The sequence below is a fragment of the Myotis lucifugus genome, unplaced genomic scaffold (assembly GCF_000147115.1).
Source record: "Myotis lucifugus unplaced genomic scaffold, Myoluc2.0 scaffold_88, whole genome shotgun sequence".
In the NCBI taxonomy this organism is placed as follows: domain Eukaryota; kingdom Metazoa; phylum Chordata; class Mammalia; order Chiroptera; family Vespertilionidae; genus Myotis; species Myotis lucifugus.
Genome location: NW_005871136.1, coordinates 4132139 through 4157388, shown reverse-complemented (window position 1 = coordinate 4157388; position 25250 = coordinate 4132139). Strand labels below are relative to the sequence as shown.

The 25250-nt window shown below is 47.5% G+C and overlaps 1 protein-coding gene and 1 long non-coding RNA gene across 9 annotated transcripts in view; one reads left to right on the top strand and one right to left on the bottom strand.

Moving 5' to 3' along the window:
* The first annotated feature begins 1378 nt into the window (after positions 1–1378).
* Positions 1379–12342, top strand: LOC102425977. 4 transcript variants are annotated; one of them, XR_002829884.1, is made up of 8 exons: positions 1379–1447; positions 2258–2379; positions 3273–3465; positions 4576–4698; positions 6231–6400; positions 7775–8247; positions 10583–10715; positions 12206–12342. It is a non-coding gene; the product is annotated as an uncharacterized LOC102425977 (long non-coding RNA). The 4 variants fall into 4 exon arrangements; XR_002829883.1 differs by lacking the exon at positions 1379–1447 and having other exon boundaries at positions 2126–2379; XR_002829882.1 differs by lacking the exons at positions 1379–1447; positions 2258–2379; positions 3273–3465; positions 12206–12342 and adding an exon at positions 11385–11797 and having other exon boundaries at positions 4577–4698.
* PDPR (pyruvate dehydrogenase phosphatase regulatory subunit) overlaps positions 4270–25250 on the bottom strand; it is a 32378-nt gene continuing 11397 nt past the window's right edge. For 4 of the 5 annotated variants that reach the window (XM_014457972.2, XM_023756074.1, XM_023756076.1 and 1 more), the window contains 8 exons: positions 17323–17478; positions 17017–17150; positions 16438–16586; positions 15895–16007; positions 14335–14429; positions 12275–12364; positions 10748–10930; positions 4270–8668 (listed from right to left, as the gene is read on the bottom strand). In XM_014457972.2, the coding sequence (XP_014313458.1) occupies positions 8264–8668; positions 10748–10930; positions 12275–12364; positions 14335–14429; positions 15895–16007; positions 16438–16586; positions 17017–17150; positions 17323–17478 (1325 nt within the window). In that variant the 3' untranslated portion in view covers positions 4270–8263. The remainder of the gene's footprint in view (positions 8669–10747; positions 10931–12274; positions 12365–14334; positions 14430–15894; positions 16008–16437; positions 16587–17016; positions 17151–17322; positions 17479–25250) is intronic. The other variant, XM_006091224.3, reaches the window with a different exon arrangement.

Here is a 25250-nt window from a genome sequence, read left to right as displayed (position 1 = left end):
GACCCATCTACACGATGGTCCCGTACGATCGAAGGCAGAAAGAATGGCTATCAGTTTGTTGTAAGGTGACGGATTAGCAGAAGCCCAACCTGAAGCCTGCTCTGGTGGCTGATGAGAATGTGGTGAGCGCACTAATCATCGTGAGTGGGTAGCGAGGCCCAGTGATGAAATTCCACACTTGCCTATGTCAGGGTCGTTCTTTTGAAGACATTGCATAAAATGAATCAGATAATTCGAGACTAATCCTGACAGAGGGTGGTAGCTTTGTCTTTTGCCAGCTGCAGTGGCTCTGCCATGTGATCAGTAGCAGACTATTCAAACAAGAGTCTAAGCACAGTGTGTGGTTTACCTCGCCAGCCCTTTTAGAAATCATGTGACCGCTGACAACATTTTCATTAGGGAAAGGGAGATTTGAAATTTTGATCACAAGTAAGGGTTTATCACATTTCCATTTTATATAGTTCATACTGTCAAGAAGTGTAACTTCATTTGTAAATTGTAGAGGAAGACTGATTGTCTAGTAACTAGGATTTGATAGCCGTGGAAGGAGAGAGATGCCAGGAGAGGATCCAGAGGCCTGGAAGAAGAGGCTGTGTATTCTCGGGCACATGGCAGGGCCAGGCCTGGGTGAGACCACTATGCATCCTGGGCGCCTTGACCCCATGGTGTCATTGCCCTTGGCCAGGTCTCCTGTTGAAGGGCAGGGCTCTCCAGTGAACGTGGTAAAAGTGCTTCCTGCTGCCGCACAGTCTCTGGCTTTTACTAGGGAAGATGCTGCTACAGGCAGGACAGGCAGGAAGCAGTCCCTTCGTTGGGTTTAATGATGGCAACAGGTACTTGAATCAGACATTAACTGGGTTTGAGTCAGAATAGGGTCCACGTAATAGGCTCCTGTTCCATTGGGCCAGATACTAGTGCATTGCCCGGCCTTGCATCACTCAGGTGGTGCGATTCCACAGGAATCAGGGTTACAGGTTCTTTTCTGTAAAGTGAGTGAGCTTAGCTTGCTTTCTGGATCACCATCTGGAACCTTGTAGGCGCGACTTCTCCTTGGTACTTGTGGGCAGTGAGGAAGCCAGGCGAGCGAGAGAAGGGGACCAGCCTCAGTCTCACGCCTGTGGTCGTTCACCAGTGGTGCAGGGAAAGGTGACAGGGCCCCGAGGAGGGAGGAGAGGCCGCCTGTCCCGCGTTGTGCAGGTGCCTGCCATGGTCACTTCACTCATGGACTGCTGGTGGGTCATGAAATAAGAATGAAGTGACATACGTGCACCTAGATTTAAGGGGAGATATTATCTGCTTCTCCTCTGAAAACAGTCCATTTACTCGAGATGTTCGTTCACTACCTGCTAATCAGACTCAGCAGATGACCCGAGTCCTCATCCCCGACTGTGATGTTAGTGTGGGCAGTGCTTCAATCTCAGTGTGACTTTTGTCAAGTGAATGAGAGGTAACGTAATGGCTTTTATAATCTTTGGAAAGTATTCCATATAGTCCTTGATCTTATAATAAGGGTCATTCTTTTACAGCTGAAGAAACCTAGATTCAGGGAGTTGAATTGTTTTTCCAAGTCAGTAATCATTCATTTATAAAAAATTTAGTGGGATAAAAGGAACATATATGCAGTGGTACTCTGCTCTATGTAATCTATGGTAGTGAGTAGAAAATGACTTCTGAACCTTTTTCTGAAATTCAGGCTGTGTTAAGCACAAGTCATTGGACTACTCTGGTAAACCTAGTATATCTAAATACCAATCTCTGAACTTTCAGTTCTCCAACTAGACATTCAGTGTGCTTAGTACCCTTCAGACTTCAGGGACTCCTTTCCCTCCTGAACTGAGAGGCTCCAAGGTTAGTACACACCTTGGGGATTTAATCCACAGCTTGGATCATGTCCCGGGTTTGAGTGAACGAGGGAGGACACCTCAGTGTCCATGGAGTTGTGCAATTTGAATGAACTGATTCATCATGTGGGTAGATAGGATGTAAGCTGTCCTATTTGAACTTTTCTCTCCTGCCCCTTTTATGATTCCTGGAATTGAACTGTGCACTAAAGTCCCTTATTAAATTTGCCTGCCATTTTTAACCTGGGGAAAGTCTCATTTATAGTCTCAGGGTGTGGTCCTTAGGGGTGTTTTGTTTTTTAAAATTAAAGCTTTGACCTGGCCTTTTCAGTATTTCTTATGAGTTGAGAATCTGCTGCAGCTGCCTTAATTGTGGACCATCTGAGGATTGATGCCCAACTCTTTACCTTGAACAGGTGTTCAGATCTATGACCGGACAAGTGTTATTCACGTGATGATCAAAAAAGGTGAAGTTACTGGCGTGGAGACTGATAAAGGACAGATCGAATGCCAGTATTTTGTCAATTGTGCTGGTCAGGTAAGTTAGCAACAATAGCGGGATCTCTGGTTTCCTTATTTACCTTTTATCTCCGGGACTTTTGGTGTAGAGACTTAAGATTATTTAGGGACAAAGTGAACCCATGTCAGGGGGCACTGTTTCCTGTGTGGGCTGGAGCACTCCGACGAGGAAACCTGCACTGCTCCTCCTGTGGAGCGTCGGTGGCCTCCTTCCTCCTCCCTCTGGGTGACTGGTTTCCCCGTCCGGGCCCTGGAAGCACTTGTGCATTTACAAATATAAAAGATGCGAAAGGGTCTATATGAAGAGTTTCCCTCCCATCTTTAATATATTTTTAAAATACAGGTGTGGGCAAAAGCAGATTTATAGTTATAATTCAAATAAGTAAATAAGAATAAACTCTGTGTTTTACATACTCACAACTGTAAACCTACTTTATTATGAGAAATATCAAACTTACCCACCAGCCAGCTCCACAGTCTGGTGTCGTTGGTGACCACTGCCCCACTGGCCTGCTCCCAGATGATGGACTCACCTTAAAACAGGTTGGGCATCTGTCCTTGCAGCCATGCCAGCACAGGGAACCTGCCCTTCATTGCATCTCCCTCGGGCGCCCTGTGAGAGCTTTAGCACCGAGCCCTTCGAGACCCTTATCTGTAACGTGTTTGCTCTTCCATAGCTCCTCTCCTTCCCAGAGCATCTTCTTTGTCAGTCTGCATGCCAAGCACCTCATAGGTGTGTTCCCTGATTCCAGCAATGGCTCTGCTCTCTGATAAATGGCCCCGTTGCTGTTGTTACAAAACCTCTTCCAAAAGATTTTATGAAAGGAGAGGGAGGAGTTAGAAAGTATGAGGAGTTGGAAGGTTTGAATTCCCTGAAGCTGAGGACTCTGTTTGGCTGTTTTTATTGCTCAGAGCCCCTGTTGAGCTCCCTCCTGCGTAGGATGCCAGACCTGGAGACATTGGAGATCATGAAGTTGGTCAATTGCCCCGAGACCTTCACACCAGACATGAGGTGCATCATGGGCGAGTCTCCTTTGGTTAAGGGCTACTTTGTCCTGGCAGGAATGAACTCTGCTGGCCTTTCGTTTGGTGGAGGAGCTGGAAGGTAAGTCTTTGTCACTCACACTCAGCTTGCTGGGCTTCTTTTTCCCTAGAATGACTTGTTAACGTACTAGATGAAGTGTATTGTATACCTTACTAAGAAGAAGGAGGTACATGTAATTTAAAAGTATCTCCCTCAAAGCAGTCAGTTTGGGAGGCTTTCCTGACATTTCAGAAATGTCACTGCAAATTATTTCTGGAACTCCTCTTTTGGAGTCAGCCACCTAGCCTGTGGGATGTTGTGTGTGTTGTAAAAAATGTTGGTCAATAATGAAACTGGACATTAAAGGAGGAGGTTTAGAATATAAGATGAATTGTTACAGACCTGTTACCTTACCTGTGGATTCCCAGATGGGGTTCCTCAGAGAGTAGTTGGATAAACAGAGTAAAAATAAAGTCCAGTGACTGCATTCTGATGGTAGCTGAGTCTAGTAAAAGGTCGCTGGCTGCTTCTCTCAGATCATCTTCTTTTCTTTCCACGGGTGTGACCAAGAACGCACACACGCTGTTTCCACATAAACATGGGCTCACAGGCACGTGAGTGACACATCAAGTGCCAGGCTTCTAGCGTGAAGTCAGTTGTAAGGCAGGAGGTCGAGCCCAGTGACCGGCAGTCACTTCAGGAGGAACGGAGGCTTCTCTCTCCAGCCAGGCCAGCACTGCAGGGCGGGGACAGAACGCCTGTACCTACTGCCCCTCGGTTTCCACATTCTGTTTTACACTTGGCAACACAGGAATCAACGGTTTTATGTGTGATGTTGTCTTTTGTGATGGCAAACACATACAGATGAATATTTCATGGACATGATAAGAGTAATTAAAGTGTCTTTTTATTCATTTATAAACCTGGTAATATGAAAAGAAAAACTTAATTGAAGTCCGGCTTGATAGAAATACAGTGCACAACGTTGATACCGTGTTCATGGAGGCAGAAAGGCTCGGTCACCCTGTGCCTGTCAGCAGGGCCCTTGAGAGAAGATCCCGTTTACCTAAGTGCCTCAAATGGCTTCAGGACCACCTGCTAACGCTACACACAAAGGGACAGGAAGGGGCGGGACAGACTGCACAGTTATAGGTGCGGATAATGAGCTAATGCACTTGACAGTCATTGCAGTGGCGCTTTGACACATCCCGAGAGTTGACCGGAGAGGAAGGTGTGAGTGTGCTGCTGGAGAACCCTCACTGAGACGAGCTGGGGCAGCCTCTACCCACACCCACCTGCTCTGGGGAAGGAGAGGTGAGCGGGTGAAGGAACCCTCAGCCTGAAATGGAGTTACCTTTGCCTCCCTCCTGTCTCCACCCACCATGGGACACTCTGGAGTGTAAGGCACGAGAACTGGCGTGGAGAAAAGATGTGCTCCAAGCCCCAGTTCTTGGTGTGCAAAGGGATTCCTGGCTTAGATCTTTTGAAACAGGTGCTAAAAATATCCTTCCCACCTCCCCTAATTTTTGCACTTAAGAGGCAGAAGGATTGCAAAGGATAAAAATAGCTGCATCTAAATATCATGAGAAAAATGGCCCATGAGAAATGTGTAATTCTCCAAGGACACTGTTCAGAAAAGTCAAGAATCATATTATGAAGAAACAACTCTGGTGTGTAATGGACAAAGAAGGCAACACATACAAAAATAGTTCTCTTGTAAAATAGTGCATTTGTTAGTGATGAGGGGCTGCGCGTGTGAGCCCCACACTGACGATGAAGGAGCCTTACAACTCAGCACCTTACAGTGGAGGCAGGGGGAGGTGCTGACTGGCAGACCTACAGCTTACTCACAGCTTACAGTTGGATGTCCTAGTTAATGCAGGAAACACTGTTTCACCTACCATTTCTTCCACTCAAGTGTGCTTCTCCTGAACCCATGTGCCTGGAAATGATGTGTGAGGTGAAAATTCTTTCCTCACAAGAAAATTTCCCCTATATTGTGTTGATAAAATGCTGCTTATATCAGAGTTTGTAAGGGACAGGAGGGGGAAGGTAATAGGGGGAAAACCCCAGAAGGTTATTCTTTAGCATTAAGCACTGCTGACCAAACCTCTGCCTTAGACACTAGGGAGGATCCTTGCTGCCTACCCTGTGCAAGGAGCCACAGAGAAAAGTGAGCCTCGCAGCTTACCCCTGAAAGCGGGCCAGTGAGCTGTCCTACTGGGCACAGCCTTCCAGGTCAGAACCAAGACCACAGGTCACAGAAGGGTCCCTCTTACCTGCCTCAGGTTCTGAAAGGATGGTGAAGACACTCAGATGCCCCACGTGTCCGTGAGTCAGAAATCAGGGCAGGGAGTCCTCTCTTAGTGACTGCTCTACGCCTGCAGAAATGGGATCTTTGGGCCAAAGTGAAGTAGGTTAATCACTGGGCTAAAACCTTTGGCCCTAGCCTGAATGGCATTGCTCAGGTTTGGGGGTACAGGGACTCCCCAGAAGAGCACTAGCACTGTGGTGGGAGTTGTTCCCCTGTGCCTCCTGGAGCATGTCCTGCACATGCAGGTATGAGACTACATCACAAGTTAAAGGGCAGCAAACAGGTTATCCAAGTGGGTACTTTTTGTTCTTAAAACTTTCTTAATTAGCGCTTTTCTGACTTCAGTGACAGTATCACAGATGGGAATCTTTCTAATAACACACTTCAATTTAAGGCCACGACCGTGGCAAGAAACAAGACAGATGTGTGCAGGAGGGGCTTAGAAGGTATCTCAAGGGAGGAGGCGGCGCACAGGAGACTTGCAACCCCTGGGTCTTCATCTGCTTGAGGCTAACACACCTTGTGCTTTTAGGTTAAAAGATTCCCTCAATTGAATATGCTGACAAGATAGAAGAGGCCCCCCGTCCCCCACCGCTCCCCAAGAGGTGATGATGGATCCTTTCAGAGAAGAAAGTACCAACCATCTTAAAGTCCATCCCCCCAGTCACAGGAGTCCAGAACCCCTCGAATCCCTAGAGAGAGGTAAGTGGTCACACAAGACAAACACTTGGGGCCTCACTGCCCCAGAGATGGAAATGACATACACATTAGGTGTTGAGACTGTCATTTATGCTAGAGGTGGGAGTCAGTCAACTCCTCCAGATTTAGGACCAAATGGAGAAAACTACCAGATTCACGCTGCCTGTATCTGAACAAAAAGAGACTTCAGGGATAAACTTTGAAGTGCCCAAAACTAATGTGTGCTGCAGGGCACTCAGTAAACAAGTGACGCCCTCTGCTGTGGACAAGAAGACATTTATGCGTAACTAGAAAAGGTGATTTGGGAATGGTGCAGAGCGTGTAATACCTGTAGCCCTCTAGCACCTGTTTCCATCTTCTTGGGCCAGTCGGCTCCCTGCTGGTTACCTGCATTGGCACAGCTCCTGTTCTCCCGCGGGGCACACCTCTCCTTTCTCCTCTGTGCCTAGGAGCAACATCTCTCAGCCATTACATACACATCTGCACCAGAATAGCAAGGCCCGCCAAGCAATTCTAATCACATGCTCCCTTAACAAATCAACTAAGACCTCCTAAACAGGTGGGCACTGGCTGGGGAAATGGCAAGACATGCCTAGAGGCAGACAGTCTGATTAAGGGGGTAAATAGCAGCCAGAGCAGGCTGGCACCTGGAGCACCTTCGTTATTAGACTTACAGACCTAGCAGAGCTAATGTGTCTACGATGTCAGTACAACAAAGACTGCAGTTAATTAGTTACATCTCTAGCAACAGTTTATACTTTTAAGAAATCAGCTTTGGTGACGGGAAACTAAGAATTAAGTGTTGGGATGAATAGTATAGTCTGATGTCACTCAATTTTCACCCTTGAAAGACACTTCTGAACTGTGCGTGACCCTCTTGGAAGCACTCCAGTCACTTTCTATTCCAGACGAGACGGAAAGCAGTCTGCTAGGCTCACACAACAGACACCCTCCTCGCTCAGAACCCACGTGGGTCAGCTATGGATCTGTCCTGCCCGAGGAAGCAGAACTTGGCAGTCCAGTCCTCTTGAACTCAGTATGTGTGCTGCCCTACCTTCCCCTCCCTCTTCCTAAAGGGAAGAAATATTTGCTGAGCTAGTGAGCCTACCACCGAAGGGACAGGAAGAGAAAGCAGCACTGTTTGGTGTTGGTACTTTCTGAGGTTAAGACCCTTTCCTTTCATCTGAAAAAAGCAACATGGTTTTTCCCTTTCAAATACTGTGGCTTACTTGTTTACTCAACCAAACAAGCAAAGCCCCTCATTACAGAGATTAACAAGCGATGAAGAAAATTATAGGCAGGTGTCCCTGGTCCTCTGGTCGAGAACTAGTTGTTAGGGAGGCTGGGAATAATGTCAGCTTGACTTTCTCTCTGCAGCCCACCCGATGCCTCTCGTCAGTGAGGTAGATGGTCATCTTGCTCGAGGTATCACGGTGCCAGCCCACAGCACAGTGGAACAGGAACGCAGCTGCCTGGCTGCAGGCACAACTGCCTCAGGGCCGTAACAAGCACACAGCAACTCATCACCGTCAGCAGGCGGCTCTGAGAACACCTGGCCCACGGAGATGGACTCCTGCCTGCACACCACCAGCTTCCCTGGCTTCCCAACACAGCATGTGACATCCGACTGCCACCACACACACTTCTACAAGTGGGGCTTGCTCCTGTCCCCATGGGAATCTGAGACGGGTGGACGGATGGGACAAACAGCTCAGACTGAGTGTGAGGAGATGAAAGGACAAGAGAGGCTGCAAAGCAAAAAGTTTAAAATGATACCAAGGAGATAAGAAATGGAAGGTAAAGGTTAAATCGAGAAGAGGGACAGGATCAGGACAGAGGCTCCTAAGACGGTAAGACTGCCTGGCATTACTTCCCATGCAAGTCACTTAGCTCCACGTCTTCCTTTCGGCGCTTATGGGTGTAGAGGGAGGCGACCGGGTAGAGCCGGGCCTTGGCCTGGAACCGCTGTCCCGCGATGTCAATCTCATACTCTCCCCGGTTGATGAAATCTGCCGTCACCACCTGCTCTTCCCCAGTGTCCTCGGAGAAATTGTGCACGAAGCCCAGGCAAACGTGGCGCTCCAGGGTGTAGCTATAGGCACTGCTGGTGGTCTTGCCAGCGTACAGCCCGTTTCGGTAAATGGGCTCTCCCCACCAAGGCCAGAGGTCCAGGTCTGTGTCGTGGTCGTCCAGGACGAACATAGCCAGGCGTTTGTACACCCCATTCTGCCTCTGCTGCAGCAGGGCATCTCGACCAATGAAATCCACCCCCTGGGGAAGAAAGGCAACACTGAGTCATCCTCACGAGCAGCACAGTGGGCGGGTCCCCTGTGTCACTGTGTGGAGTGCAGCGCTCCCCCCACCCCAGGGCAGGCTTTGGGGACATTGCGTTTGTCCACCATGTGAAAAACTGCATTCACAACATAAGAGATGCCTTCAGAGGATGTTTGTAACACAGGTACCCATATTTTTTTTCTATTTTATAAACAGGGATTTCAATAACAAGACCAAATAGAACAAAATATTTAGGAAGAAAAATCAATATTCAAAAACCACTTGCTAGAATATTTTAGAAAAACTGCATTTTTATATAATCCCAACAAAAAGTCCATGCATATATGTCTGTATGCAATGCATACATGTTTATATATGCATATATACAAAAACAAGAGCAGGATAAAAACTCAATAAAGTATGAATCACTTTAGTTTTGACATATTTTATTTTCCAAAATGAATATTCATTACTTTTATATCAGAAAAATTGTTATCTATAATTTCTCAAAAAGAATACTGTAGATCTATACTGGTAGGGAATGATTGTTAAAATAATATAGCAAAGCCCTGGCCGGTTTGGCTCAGTGGATAGAGCGTCAGCCTGCAGACTGAAGGGTCCCAGGTTCGATACCAGTCAAGGGCATGTACCTTGGTTGCGGGCACATCCCCAGTAGGAGGTGTGTGGGAGGCAGCTGATTGATGTTTCTCTCTCATCAATGTTTCTAACTCTCTATCCCTCTCCCTTCCTCTCTGTAAAAAAATCAATAAAATATATTTAAAAAATAATAATAATATAGCAAGGATGTAGTATCCAACCATCTAGGTTAAAAAGAGTGGCCAGGGGCCCTAGCCGGTTTTGCTCAGTGGATAGAGCATCAGCCCTTGGACCTAAGAGTCCTGGGTTTGATTCTGGTCAAGGGCACATACCTCAGTTGCAGGTTCATTCCTGGCCCAGTCCCAGGCCCTGGTCAGGGTTTGTGCAGGAGGCAACCAATCAATGTGCTTCTCTCACATCGATGTTTCTGTCTTTCCCTCTCTCTTCCACTCTAAAAAAACCAATGGAAAAATATCCTCGGGTGAGAATTAACACTTGGAGTGCGGGTGAATTTCCCGCCAAAATATAAGATGGCTCTGTCTTTTGGTTTTGTTCCATCCACCAAAAGGGTGGATTACAAACAAATATTTGGTAATACGCAGTTACAATCGGCCCGAGTTTACACGTTTCCCGCACTCCACCGCAAATCTATATGAACCGAGTTAAAGACGGCTCCCTCGGAGTACGCGCAATTCACGCGAGCCCACTTAACTCGTTTCCCGCACTCCAAGTGTTAAAAAAACAGAAGGGAAAAAGTGGTGAGGGGAGCACACCCGTGCCATCCCCTGACCTCTAAGGGACTCCACAAGACTTGCAACCAAGGGAGCAATAGGCAGCGGCAGCTCATCCTGGGCTAAGGCTCCCTGTTCTCCGATTTCCCAGTGAGCTAAGGCAGCCCAGGCTCCTGTTACTTCTATGCCTTTGTCTCACCTTCCTAAGTATATTTTTGCTCTCATCAATAAACACTCATTGGTTCACAACACACTGAAATTCTAAAGGAGAGACAAGAAACTGTTCCTGGCAAAGGTGGCAGTGAGACAGGTGGGGTTCAGAGGTAGAGAAGTCACACTACATGCTCTTCAGTTATGACTTTTTAAAAACATCATGTTCATGTATTACTTTGAAAAGAAACTAAAAATTAGGCAGTTGAATGGAAGGTAACTAATTTTTACAAATAATCATGGCATGTTCATGTACCACTACATTCTACTCAGAAAAACTTCCCCAGAAAGCACTCAGTCTAAAAGAGAGCAAAGTGCTGAAAACAGGTGCTGGCGGTTTCTTGTTCTCATATTAAGATGTTTTATCCCATAGACACACTAATCATTCTAAGGACATCCTAATCATCACTGTTCACCTGGCGCTATCATCGAGGTCTCAGCACTTCCACCCTTTCCTTCCACATTAGCCCACTTCCTGCTCTAACACAGATGCCCTGCACGGGCAGGTGAGTGACAGGAGTGCGCACGGACACAGTACCTTCTCGAATTTCACCCGAGACTCTCGTCCACATTCCAGGGGGGTGGTGAGGGTATTCAGATCCTGACCCCAGAAGGCAAAAAACTTCTCAATTCGGAGACTACGAAGAGCATAATACCCAGCATTCCGGATCCCGTATTTCTGCCCCACACTCATCACTTCATTGTAGACATGTAGGGCATACTAGAGGGAAAGATGAACGGGTGGTAAGCAGCAGACCTTCAGATTTCAACCTGGAGTGTGTCTGGCGTGCCTGATGGCTGACACTATTAATCTGGATGGGGAGGTTTGTATAAAATTCTCAGGACGCCTCATCAACAAACCAAAGTGCTACAGCCCAGGAGTATGCCAGGGTCACCCCTACCTCAGACATAAGCTCCATGAAAGCAGCATCCATGTCTTTTCATGTCTCTAAAATGTCTAGGAGACTAACCTAAGTACTGACTAGAATATAGCAATTATTAGATAACTCATAGCAGCACTCAGCACCCAGTAATGACTAAGCTCAGCTGCTGCTCAAATAGCCCGCTCACCCTCTGCTGGCTTTGTTCCCTGCCCAATTCCCTATGCACCGGCCCACGCTACGAAACGTGGTACACGTCACTCTAACGTGTGCCCATTACGTGATTTTTCACAGATGACAGCATATCGTAGAGATCCAGAGTGAGTCGCAGAGGAAGGAGTCAGGGAAGCAGAGCTCTCCTCCCTGCCCCACACCATCAGCCTCTCCCAAGGGAAACTAAAGCTGCACTGACCAACTGTTTTGCACCTATCAGCCTAGAGTTTGGCACCTCCATGTGTTGGTACACTCTTGCACACTGCCGAATTTTCATAATAGTAAAGGATTAGAAACACCATAAATGTCTATTAGTACCAGGCTGGTTAAATAAATTATGATGGAATAATATGCCACTATAAAAAAAGAAAGGAAAAAAGAAAGAGGAAGTTCTTTCTCTCTAAGTACTCATAGGAAAAAGATCTCTAAGATAAATTGTTAAGAAATACAAAATGAACGCCCCGCTGGCGTGCCTCGGTGGTTGAGCGTCCACCTGTGAACCAGGAGGTCACGGTTCGATTCCCAGTCAGGGCACATGCCCGGGTTGTGGCCTGGATCCCCAATGTGGGGCACACAGGAGGCAGCCGATCGATGATTCTCATCATTGATGTTTCTAACTCTCTCCCTTCCTCTCTGAAATCAATAAAAAATATATGTATTTAAAAAAAAGATGAACAGTATGCTTCTGTGGGTCTAAAGAGGGTTAAAAATATGTCTTTGAACTTCCATATTTACAAAAATTTCTGACATGACAAAAAACTAAGATCACATAGAAACTGGTCAAATGGAACTGAATACTTTGGGTTTTTTTTAAACCATGTGAACATATCTATTTTTTAAAAAAGTAAATACCTTAGTTAAACATGCTAAAATGTCTTTATCGCAGCCTCCTCAATTACCAGGCACAACAGACTCTAACCCTGCCAGTGCTCAGCAGGTGTGGGACACCAGCACACCTCCCTGCTTCTCACCTCTATGGGGATGTAAAGCATGAAGCCCGGCTCTCCCGTGTGAGTCATGCTCATCACCCGGATCCCGTTGGCATAGCCCACACTCATCTCCTGTGGAAACAAAGGGAGATAGTCAGCGTCAAAACTCCAAGGGAAGTGGATGGTGTCTGAGGCAAACCCCTCTCCTTAGCTCTGCACCCTTTGACCCTAAAAGAGACATGTGAATGAAAGACTTCCATCCTCAAAATGATCCGCTTTCAGGTCTCCAGGTCATTAGGGATGGAACAAAGCCTTTACAATGTCTTTTCTTTGAATATCACCAATATCAGGAGTGCTAGCCAAGCTGCTGATGGAAGTGGAGGCAAAGTCTTGACAAACAGGAAACATTACTTTTTGCAAAGTCCAGCTAAAGATTTGTTTTAGGTGCATAGGGAGCAATGAAGACCAGGCGAAGTCTCCTCTGGGGCACTCGGAAGACAGTCCTAGGCACCTGCCCACAAAGGATGATATCTGGTGCCCAGAGAACAAGGTTCACCTGCTATCCTGGGGTCTGATGTTCAAAACGTGTTCACAGCAGCTCCGTTACCTCTGTCTCAATTCCTGTTCCTGTGAAGGAAAGTGCTAAGTCCTAGGTGGCACTAAAGCAAACTTTCCACAGGAAGTTGGGCATCACATGGTGCTCTGCAGGCACACACGGATGGATCACTCATCAAGAAGCAAAGACATGCCCTGACTGGTTTGGCTCAGTGGATGGAGTGTCAGCCTGTGGACTGAGGGGTCCCAGATTCGGTTCTGGTCAAGGGCATGTGCCTTGGTTGTGGGCACATCCCCAGTGGGGGGTGTGCAGGAGGCAGCTAATAGATGTTTCTCTCTCATCGATGTTTCTAACTCTCTATCCTTCTCCCTCTCTGTAAAAAAATCAATAAAATATATTTAAAAAAAAAAAAAAGGCAGAGACAACCCTAGCCAGTTTGGCTCAGTGGGTAGAGCGTTGGCCTGCATACTGAAGGGTCCTGGGTTCGATTCCAGTCAAGGGCACATGCCAGGTTTGCTGGCTCGATCCCCAGTGGGGACATGCAGAAGGCAGCTGATCAGTGATTCTCATCATTGATGTTTCTATCTCTCCCTCTCCTCCCTCTCTGAAATCAAGAAAATTTTAAAAAGAAGCAAAGACACTGTGAAGGAGTTAGTAATGGCTAATGGTGAGTTTTCTGTGGCTTTCACTCTGCCATGGAGGAAAAGGAAAACTAAAATCAATTAGTAGGTGGATCCCAATTTTGGTTTGAACATCAAAGAGCCTCCTTCAATAACTGTCCCCAAGCTGCTTGTTACAGGTTCACAAAAACATCTCTCCATTTGGACTGCAAATCAACCATTTCGAGAGTACACCGTTATTTCTTTTTTATTCAGTTACAATTTGTTTCACTCAGCTATAGTTGCCAAGTATAAGAAAGAATCTTACATAAGTTGTTTAGGGATTCACCTACACCAGTGGTCGGCAAACTGCAGCTCGCGAGCCACATACGGCTCCTTGGCCCCTTGAGTGTGGCTCTTCCACAAAATACCGACTTCTGTGCATGGGCCATGAAGTTTCAATCGCACTGTACATGCGTGCCTGGACGTGGTATTTTGTGGAAGAGCCACACTCAACGGGCCAAAGAGTCGCATGTGGCTCGCGAGCCGCAGTTTGCCGACCACTGACCTACACCATTTATTACCTGAAGATGCCACATACACAGAAGCTGCTCTGCCTCTGGGCATGGGAGAGAGGAAGAGCTACTGGAGAGAAGGGACCTAACCCTGACCGGCGTTTTATATCCTATAACGTAGAATCTGCTGTTACAGAAAGCAATAAATATATAGAACTGATACTCAGAGAAGTTAAATCCACTTCAAATATATCCTAATGCTTATTAAATAAGGAGAACTTGAAGGGTGAAAAATAAAGAATTTATTCTGTCATTTTATTAATAAGTCAGCACATTTTGTGGGTGTTACTGCCAGAGTAAGAACATGCAATTGCCATCTCTTAAAAAGATATTCCCTGCCCATTCAAACACTAGAACCTTACTGGCACCCACCTTGCAGAAGAGGCTTGGGAAGTGGTCTGGAGTTATCGGGGCATAGGACAACTCGGACAGCACATCCACAGCTCGAGGACCAATCAGGTTGAGGGCTAAACAGAAAAGAATAAGCGATGTCTGGCCGCTCCAGGTAAACAGCTGAGCCAATGGGAAAGGTCTGTTGTGGACTTGCTCACCTATAACCAGGCCTGGCTGGCAAGACCACAAGAACATCCCTTTGTTTAGGCGATGCAAGGTGCACCTGATTCTGACAGATACACCTCTCCCGACAGGCCTGCTAAATGCAGCTACTGACTGCTGGCAGGAGAACTAACTGGAGTGTTTCCTCTTCCTAGGGACACAGGAAGGGAACATTCCATAGCCTCCTTTGCAGTCAGATGGGACCGTGAGACCAAGTCCCGGCTGGACATACTCTCCTGCATACTTCCCATTCCCCTCATCTTCCCAGTGTGGCTACGTGATGGGAAAAGCCCCAATCCCAAATCAGGACCAGGAGGAGAGCTGCCCGATCACTCTGGATCTGTCCGTTTGTGACAGCAGCCTGTGCTAAGTACACTTTTAACTATCTTCATTCAGCCATAAAACAACTCTGGTTCAACAAGATTCTGTAGTTTGCCAATCTGGTAGCAAGAGTTTGTAATATTTGCTGCTACAATGAATTGAGAAAGAGGGCCTGCTGGAATGAAGGGCAGGAGTAGGTTAAGTAGGGGGAGGGAGGAATTACACCTAGAATGGTGGGATGGCATTAGAGGAGGGCTGCTCCCCTGACTGAACCACTGAGACCATCAGGAAATTTAAGTCATCCTTAAAAATTATTTACTCATTGCCCAGCCAGTGTGGCTCAGTGGTTGAGCATTGACCTATAAACCAGGAGGTCAGGGTTCAATTCCCAGTTAGGGCACGTGCCTGGGTTGCAGGCTCAATCCCCAGTAAGGGGCATGCAAGAGGCAGCCGATCAAAGATTCTCTCCCTCTCCCTCACGCTGAAATCAATAAAAACATATTTTAAAAAATTATTCACTCATTTTAAAAAAAGCTGAGGAAAATAATACTTAGATAATAAATATAAAAATGCTTTAAAATTACTTACTCTAGAAAACAAGAGAAAATAAAAATTATTTACTCGTTCACTCAACAAATATTCACACTCCTAACATGCTGGCTGCAGGGGACATAGTGAACAAAACAGTAACTGAAGAACTCATTCCACATTTTCCTTAAAAAACACAGGAAGTGCCCTGGCTGGTTTGGTTCAGTGGATGGAGCGTCGGCCTGCAGACTGAAGGGTCACAGGTTCGATTCCGGCCAACGGCACATGCCTGGGTTGCGGGCTCGATCCCCAGTAGGGGGCGTGCAGGAGGCAGCCAATCAATGATTCTCATCATTGATGTTTCTATCTCTCTCTCCCTCTCCCTTCCTCTCTAAAATCAATAAAATGTTTTAAAAAAACACACACACAGAAGTATCAGAGACCAATTTTCTATAACCAGCGAGCCTCTTCCGCTTCTAATCCTGACAAATCTGGATCAGCTCCCCTGGGGGACCCGGAGAGAAGTACCTGTGTATTTCCAGGTGACGTCCTCCAGGAGCAGGTTGCTGTCTAGCTGCATGTGCTTCTTAAGCCAGGCCCAACTGTGGACCTGCTGGTCGGTTGGAGAAATCATGAAGAAACTGAAAGTGAGACCCACAAGCAATCAAAACCAGGCAGCAGAGAAGAGGATCGGGAAGCAATCAAGTTCTGAGCTAGTGTCAAAGCAGTGGGTAGAATACTGGCCAACGAGCTCTTAGCCTCCAGAGGGCCAGGAGCACGGAACTTGAGGATACACCATGTAAGGACAAGCAAAGGCTGACTTCTGTCACTATACAGACCTACTAATACAAGGTAAGACGTCTCCTCCCAGTAGGGTAACTAATTTTCACATCGAGTTTTGCATAACCTGGTGAGTTTTTTTCTTTCAGGTGATTTTTTGTCCTATACTGCTAATGGACTGGCCATGAGGTAGTGAGGTGTTCTGTCCTTCCTGGGGGAGCTGGGAGCTCTGCTCTGCCGCAGTACCCGGGGACCAGTGCCGGAGGGAGTCAGCGCGGCAGCTGACCTCACCTGCGCTTGTTCAGGCGCGCTATGCTGCAGTCATTTTCATATCCTCCGCCCTCATTGAGCATGCCGGTATGCACAATGTGGCCCACGGGTACGTCAAGGTCATTGGAGAAGAGGTACTGCAGAATTTCTAATGCCTGATCTCCAGTGGACTGCAGAGTTAAGACACAAAGCAGAGAGAGCACAAGAACAGTTGGCTGGTAACACGGACTCATGAGCAACATGAGGCAGTTATTTTATATATTTAGGATATATTTTCATGCTATGAAAATTCAGTTATTTTATAACATTAGGATATATTTTCATGCTATGAAAATTCAGTTAGCCAGGACTCCTGCAACAACATTTGCAGATTTATGCCACTGTAGGAAGCACCAGAGAAAGCTGGCTATTGATTCTAATGATAAATGGGCCTCTGTAAGCAGATTAAAAACCAGAAACAAAGAGCTAAAAATTCAGAAAAATGTAATAAAGATACGATATTAAAATATACCAGAGTTCTTACAGAATCAGTTTTAAAGAGACAGATGAAAAAAGGAGGCACCGTCTCCTAGTCTGTTATATTGGTTTCCAATTACTTACTGTTATTTCAAACTTTGTGAAAGAGGACATGTCAATGACACATACGGCTTCCTTACAGCACTTGACTTCAGACTCCACAATGTCAAACCAGTCCGGCTTATAGAAAGTCTTGCTCTGCTCCAAAGCCAGGAGGTCTATAGACCAGAAAAACAAAAGGAGAAGATTTATACTGGGGAGTCTCCTGTATAGTTAGGTTTTTATTATTTATTCTCCCAGGAACACATTCTAGCCATATACATTTAAAAATAAATTATATTAATTCTCAAAAGCAAAAAAGTGAACAAAAATGAGAATGTGCCTCTTTACCCTTGTCTGGTGGCACAAAGTACTTTGGCCTCTCGAATCCATGCTTTTCCATCCACCTGGCTCCTTGTGCGTCCAGCCGGTCATAGAGAGGGGATGTGCGTAACTGCCTCCCTGTCTGGAAGTCCCAACGAGGAACCTTTAACTCATACAGCAGAGCTAGAACAGATGAGAACAGTCCATGGAAGCCCAAGCCACTGAGCTGCGTGCACACTACCCACTAGACTCTGGAGTTGTTCCCATTAAGAAGAGCATCCTTTTCAGGCTAATGTAGCGTAACTTGCCAAACGGCACCCAGTAGAACAGGCATGCTCCAGGAGAAAGAAAAATACTGCAAGAGCTGGTGTCACCCCTTCATAGTTATACAGCTGTGAGTCACATGACAACTCTGCATCCCTGTTTGCAATTATGGTTCCAAATTCATAGGTAGAAACAATGGGAGACAGGTCATAGATCTAAACTCTGCTAAGTTCTGTAGGAGAGATGAAGGAGATATCAAAGGTCACAGGTGGTTACAAAGTGTGAAAAAATGGCTCTTGATTCTTTACATTACAGGGCCTGTGCTGTGGGATCTCAGACCCATCACAGACCTTTCCTCACCCATTTCTGAAGTGAAAGGGCACACAGCACACCTGATTTGGTAGCTCTGAAACCTGGCAGCTTGCACAGTATTGTCCCAGTGACAAGCTAGGGTCAGAGTTCATTTCTCCTAATGTCCAATCTGCAACAGCAATGAATAACAATAGCCAGAAAGAGAGTGACCTCTAGTCCCTTCCAAAGAGACCTGACCTCACACCATTCCACACAGGAGGTACCTTGGGGTATTGGGGAGGTTGGGAAACTAAAAATCAGGAAACTAAAACGCTGGTTTTCTTATATTGTGACAACTTGCCCATCTCTGGTATTTTAGGTTCTACTCTCCCCATTTTCTATCATGCCTGCAATTTCTATTTTATGAGAATAAGAAAATGCCATCTAACATGTCATGGCATCAAGGAGAAATTCAAGCTCTGTTATGATTTGCATAGGTTCTAAAGTAACTATGGATGGGGAAATCTGGACTTATGATAGTTCAACATTTTAACCAAAATATTTGCTAAAAAGAAGGAAGCTTAGCAATTACACATACTGCTGCCAGGTCCCAAATCTCCCCCAGATATGAGTTCTCTGCCACAGGTCATACAGGCGTTAAAGGTCACCAAATGCTCATGATGAATGGAACCACCAGCTGCTAAACCAGCAGTTCATTCTTTAAAAAAAAAAAAAAAAGTTTTTATTGATTTTAGATAAAGGGAAAAGGGAGAGAGAGAGAGTGAAAGAAACATCGATGTGAAAGAGAAACATTGATCGGCTGCCTCCTGCACACCCCCTACTGGGGATCAAGCCCACAACACAGGCACATGCCCTGACCCTTAATCAAACTGGCGACCTTCTGGTGCACAGAACAACGCTCAACCAACTGAGCCACACTCGCCAGGGTGAGCAGTTCATTCTTAATCAAGAACAATGGTCACAGCCAATGTAGAAACTTAGTCCTGAGCATAAATATGCCCAAAATATCTATATCTATATCTAATCTATATCTATATCTATATCTATCTACCTATATATATCTACGCTAATAAAAGACAAACATGCAGGGAGAAACCAAGATGGCGGCATAGGTAAACACCGAAAATTGCTGCCTCCCACAACTTCAAAAATACAACTAAAAGACAAAATGGACATCATCCAGAACTACAGGAAGGCTGGTTGAGTGGAAATTCTACAACTAGAAGGAAAGAGAAAAGCACACTGAGACTCAGAGGAGGTGCGGAAGTAAAGTGCAGAGGTACGGAGGCGCACGCAGCAAGGGCTGGCAACTGAGAGCAAGGCTGTCTTTTTGAATCAAGAGGGAGTCACAAGCCCCCGACTGCTCTGAACTCCAGTTCCGGGAAGTCTCTGGGGACTCAGACTCATACGGGGAGAAACTGGACTGTCTGGCAGTGGGCAGAACTCGGAACTCGAGGGCGGCTTTCTCTCAGAGGTGCTTGCAGCGATTACCAGGACACTGAGACATGGGGCACTGAGACTCCGGGCCTCTTAGGGCAAGGCTGAGGATCAGCCATAGCTGTTTGCTCCGCCCTGTTGATTCCCTGAGACCCTGCCCCACCCACGCTGTGGCAGAGGCTTTTGCATATGAATGCCCTGGCCCTTTGCAATCTGAAAATTACCTAACAAACTGCAGCTGGGCCAGACAGACCCAGAACTTCCAAGAGAAGGCCCAAGGCCCTACAGCAGCTTGCATTGCTTCACAGCTGGGCCTCATCAGGGCACCTCCAAACCCCAAACAAGGAAGGGGAATCTGCAGATCTCTTCGTAGCTCCTGCTGGGTAGCCTCAGGCAGAGGCTAAATTAGCACCTCCTTAGAGATCCAAGAGCCAGTGTACCCAGTGGTCAGAGTGGACCATCCAAATTACAACTCCTCAGATCCATAAGGGACACACTCAGGGGGCAGACTCAGTGAGCACCAAAGCCCCACTGAAGCAAGTCTTGCCCCATAAGGGTGTCTTCAGCACAGAAGTTCTCCCACTGCAGACACAGCTGATTCTCACAGCCAATTGGCCTGGAGGTCAATTTCTCCCAGTGATACCTACAACAATCAAGGCTTAACTACAACAAGACTGTGCACAAAGCCCACAAAGGGGTGCACCAAGAGTGTCCACCTCAGGTAATTGGGGAGGCTGAGCCACTGGGCCCTGTAGGACACCTAGCACACAAAGCCACTCTACCAACACAGGGAAGCATAAAAAATGCGGAGACAAAGAAACAGGTCACAAATGACAGAAATGGAGGAAAGCAAACTATTGAATATAGAGTTCAAAACCACGGTTATAAGGTTTTTCAAGAATTTTCTAGAAACCGCCGATAAATTTAGTGAGACCCTCGAGGATATGAAAAAAGACCAACTAGAAATTAAGCATACACTGACTGAAATAAAGAATAATATACAGAGATCCAACAGCAGACAAGAAGATCCCAAGAATCAAGTCAAAGATTTGAAATACGAAGAAGCAAAAAATACCCAACCGGAAAAGCAAAAAGAAAAAAGAATCCAAAAATATGAAGATAGTGTAAGGAGCCTCTGGGACAACTTCAAGCGTACCAACATCAGAATTATAGGGGTGCCAGAAAAAGAGAGCGAGCAAGATATTGAAAACCTATTTGAAGAAATAATGACAGAAAACTTCCCCTACCTGATGAAAGAAATAGACTTACAAATCCAGGATGCACAAGGAACCCCAAACAAAAGGAATCCAAAGAGGACCACACCAAGACACATCATAATTAAAATGCCAAGGGCAAAAGACAAAGAGAGAATCTTAAAAGCAGCAAGAGCCCTGACTGGTTTGGCTCAGTGGATAGAGCATCGGCCTGCGGACTGAGAGATCCCGGGTTCGATTCCGGCCAAGGGCATGTACCTTGGTTGCGGGCACATCCCCAGTAGGAGGTGTGCAAGAGGCAGCTGATCGATGTTTCTCTCTCATCGATGTTTCTAACTCTCTATCCCTCTCTCTTCCTCTCTGTGAAAAATCAATAAAATATATTTAAAAAAAAAAAAGCAGCAAGAGGTAACAGTCAGTTACCTACAAGGGAGTACCCATACGACTGTCAGCTGATTTCTCAACAGAAACTATGCAGACCAGAAGGGAGTGGCAAGAAATATTCAAAGTGCTGAATACCAAGAACCTACAACCAAGATTACTTTATCCAGAAAAGCTATCATTCAGAACTGAAGGTCAGATAAAGAGCTTCACAGATAAGAAAAAGCTAAAGGAGTTCACCACCACCAAACCAGTATTATATGAAACTAGAGGCCCAGTGCACAAAAATTTGTGCACTCGGGGGGGAGGGTAGGGGGGGCCCTCAGCCCGGCCTGTGCCCTCTCGCAGTCTGGGACCCCTCGGGAGATAACGACCTGCTGGCTTAGGCCTGCTCCCAGGTGGCAGAGGGCAGGCTCAATCCCTAGGTGCAGCCCCTGGTCGGGCTCAGAGCAGGGCTGATTGGGGAGTTGGGGCGCTGCCCCGTCATGCACAGAGCAGGGCGGATTGGGAGGTTGCGATGCCACCCTCAGTCACGCTCAGGGTATGGCTGATTGGGGGGTTGGGGCACCGCCCCCTGTCACACTCAAGGCAGGGTCGATGGGGAGGTTGCGGCGCCACCCCCTGTCACGCACAGAGCAGGGCCAATCAGGGGGTTGGGGAGCTCCCCCCTGTCACACACAGAGCAGGGCCGATAGGGGAGTTAGGGCACCGCCCTCTATCACCCACAGAGCAGGGCCGATCAGGGGGTTGCGAGGCCACCCTCAGTTACGCTCAGGGTATGGCTGATTGGGGGGTTGGGGCACCGCCCCCTATCACACTCAAGGCAGGGTCGATGGGGAGGTTGCGGCCCCGCCCCCTGTCATGAACAGAACAGGGCCAATCAGGGGATTTGGGCACTGCCCCCTGTCACGCTGATCCGGTGCCAGGAGGCCTCACGGCTCTGCTGATCCCGGTGCTGGGAGGCATATTACCCTTTTACTATATAGGATAGAGGCCTGGGGGCCGGCTGGTTTGCCCTGAAGGGTGTCCAGGATCAGGGTGGGGGTCCCCACTGGGGTGCCTGGCCAGCCTGGATGAGGGGATGATGGCTGTTTGCAGCTGGTCACACACCCTTCAGGGTGGGGGTCCCCACTGGGGTGCCTGGCCAGTCTGGGTGAGGGGCTGAGGGCTGCTTTCATGCTGTCGGTTGTTGATTGAAGCTCCCAACTGCTCCTTTTTTTTATTTTATTCTGGGCCAGCTTTAGCTCTGGCTCTAGCTCTGAGAGCAGGTATCTGGTTTGTTTCGGTTCTATAATCGAAACAATGTATAACTTCAGCTCTGAGATCCCAGCCTATATTTGTTAGAATGTTTCAAACTGCCAGCTCAGAGTCTGCAGTCCCTGGAGCAAGCAAGCCTCATGTTCGCTTCCAGCTGCCTGGCTGCCGGCCGCCATCTTGGCTGACAGTTAATTTGCATAAGGATACGCTGATTAGCCAATGGGAAGGGTAGCGGTCGTACGCCAATTACCATGTTTCTCTTTTATTAGTGTAGATGCTGAAAGGTATTCTTTAAAAAGAGGAAGAAGAAAAAGGTAAAGATAAAAATTATGAACAACAAATACATATCTATCAACAAGTGAATCTAAAAATCAAGTGAATAAAAAATCTGATGAACAGAGTAAACTGGTGAATATAATAGAACCAGGGGCATAGAAAGGGAGTGGACTGACAATTCTTGGGGGGAAAGGAATGTGGGGGTGCAGGAAGAGACTGAACAAAAATCGTACACCTATGGATGAGGACAGTGGGAGGGGTAAGGGCAGAGGGTGGGGTGGGAACTGGGTGGAGGAGAGCTATGGGGGGAAAAAAGAGGAACAACTGTAATAATCTGAACAATAAAGATTTAATTTAAAAAAAGGACAAACATGCAAATTGACCATACCTTCGCTACGCCTTAAGCCACACCCACAAGCCAATCAGAGCAACTATATGCAAATTAACCCAACTAAGATGGCGGCCAGCAGCCATGGAGCTGGAGTGAGCAGGAGGCTTGGTTGCCCCAATGATGGAGGAAGCCAAGCTTCCCGTCTGCTGCAGCAGGCTCTGAGCTCCACTCAAAGCAACAAAGTTTCAATTATAGAAGGTAAATAAACCCCAGATACCTGCTTTCAGCCAGCCATGGCCATGGAGCTGGAGCGAGCAGGAGGCTTTCGTTGCCCCTGGCAATGGAGGAAGCCAAGCTTCCCTCCCGCCTGCCCTGACTGGCTCTGAGCTCCTCTCAAGGCTACAAAGTTTCAATTATAGAAGGTAAATAAATCCCAGAATAAATAAAAGAAAAAAGAAAAAAAGGAGAGGCTGGGAGCTTCTGTCGCCAGGGGGCTTGGCCAGCCTGAAAACAGCCCTCAGCCCCTCACCCAGACTGGCCAGGCACCCCAGTGGGGACCCCCACCCTAAAGGGGCTGTGGCCAGCCTGAAAGCCATCAGCCCCTCACCCAGGCTGGCCAAACCTCCATGGGGTGAGGGTCCCTACTGGGGGGGGGGGGGCTTGACCAGCCTGCAAACAGCCATCAGCCCCTCACCCAGGCTGGCCAGGCACCCCAGTGGGGACCCCCACCCTGAAGGGGGTGTGACCAGCTGCAAACACCCATCAGTCCCTCACCCAGGCTGGCCAGGCACCCCAGCGGGACCCCCACCCTGATCCGGGACACCCTTCAGAGCAAACCAGCCAGCCCCCACCCATGCACCAGGCCTGTATCCTATATAATAAAAGGGTAATATGCAAACTGACCCTAACAGCAGAACGACTGGGAATGACTGGTCACTATGACACACACTGACCACCAAAGGGCAGATGCTCAATGCAGGAGCTGCCCCCTGGTGGTCAGTGCGCTCCCACAGGGGGAGCTCTGCTCAGCCACAAGCCAGGCTGACGGCTGCCAGTACAGTGGTGGTGGTGGGAGCCTCTCCCGCCTCCTCAGTAGTGCTAAGGATGTCCGACTGCAGCTTAGGCCTGCTCCCCGCTGGCAAGTGGACATCCCCCGAGGGCTCCCGGGCTGCCAGAGGGATGTCTGATTGCCAGCTTAGGCCCAATCCCCCGGGGAGCGGGCCTAAACCAGCAGGTGGTCATCCCTCGAGGTGTCCCAGACTGCGAGAGGGCACAGGCCGGGCTGAGGGGACCCCCCCCCCGCCCCAGTGCACAAATTTTTGTGCACCGGGCCTCTAGTATACTTATAAAAGCCTAAGCAACCTGCTGACCAGCCGACTGGCTGGTAGCTATGACGCACAGTGACCACCAGGGGGCAGACGCTCAACACACAGGCATGAAAACATGGAACAGACTGATGAATCTCAGAGGGAAGGGGGAAGGAGGTAGGGTGGGAAGAGATTAACCAAAGATCTTATATGCATACTAGGCCTGGTGCATGTCCCTGGGCCTGGCCTGCGGGGATCGGGCTGAAACTGGCTCTCCGACATCCCTGAAGGGTCCCGGATTGCGAGAGGGTGCAGGCCAGGCTTAGAGACCCCACCGGTGTACGAATCTGTGCACCGGGCCTCTGGTTTTGACATATTTTGGCAAAGTCTGAAAATAGTTCCCCAGGGTAAGAAAAATGAAATTACAGCCCTAACCGCTTTGGCTCAGTGGATAGAGCATCGGCCTGCAGACCGAAGGGTCCCGGGTTCAATTCTGATCAAGGACATATACCTGGATTGCAGGCACATCCCCAGTGGGGGGTGTGCAGGAGGCAGCTGATCGATGTCTCTCTCTCATCGACGTTTCTAACTCTCTATCCCTCTCCCTTCCTCTCTGTAAAAAAATCAATAAAAATATATTTTTAAAAAAGAAAAGAAAAATGAAATTACAACCTGATTTGGTTTAATTCCTAAATAAAAGCTAGAAAACAAATACAAGACAAGGAAGAGTACCTAGTTAAGTTAAAATGAAGAGCTGGATACTTCAAAGTTGGAGGGAAGCAAGAACAAGGAGAAAGAGCAGGGACAAATGTTTTGTATGCACATGAGAAGTGGTTTTCTATCTTGCCAGAGTATCATGGATTAATGACAGAAGTCACTCAGAGAAGCTTGAGGCTTTCAGAATAAGTTGGCAAGTTCGCTGCACTGGAAAGCATCGTGATCCCAAAGACCAGGTGGGGAGCCGGAGCACTCACTTTGACATCGGCTTTCCAGGCACAGTGGGAAGCAGGCAATGCTGGGAACATACTAGAAGCTGCTGCCCGAGACTGGTAAGAACTACCACCTGAAAGTCAGTCTACTGTCCTGCCCCCGAAGTAAACAGGTACAAGATGCGAGAGAAAACGTTCCACAAACATCACAGGGACACCATGTCCCTGACACAAGCCTGAAACAATT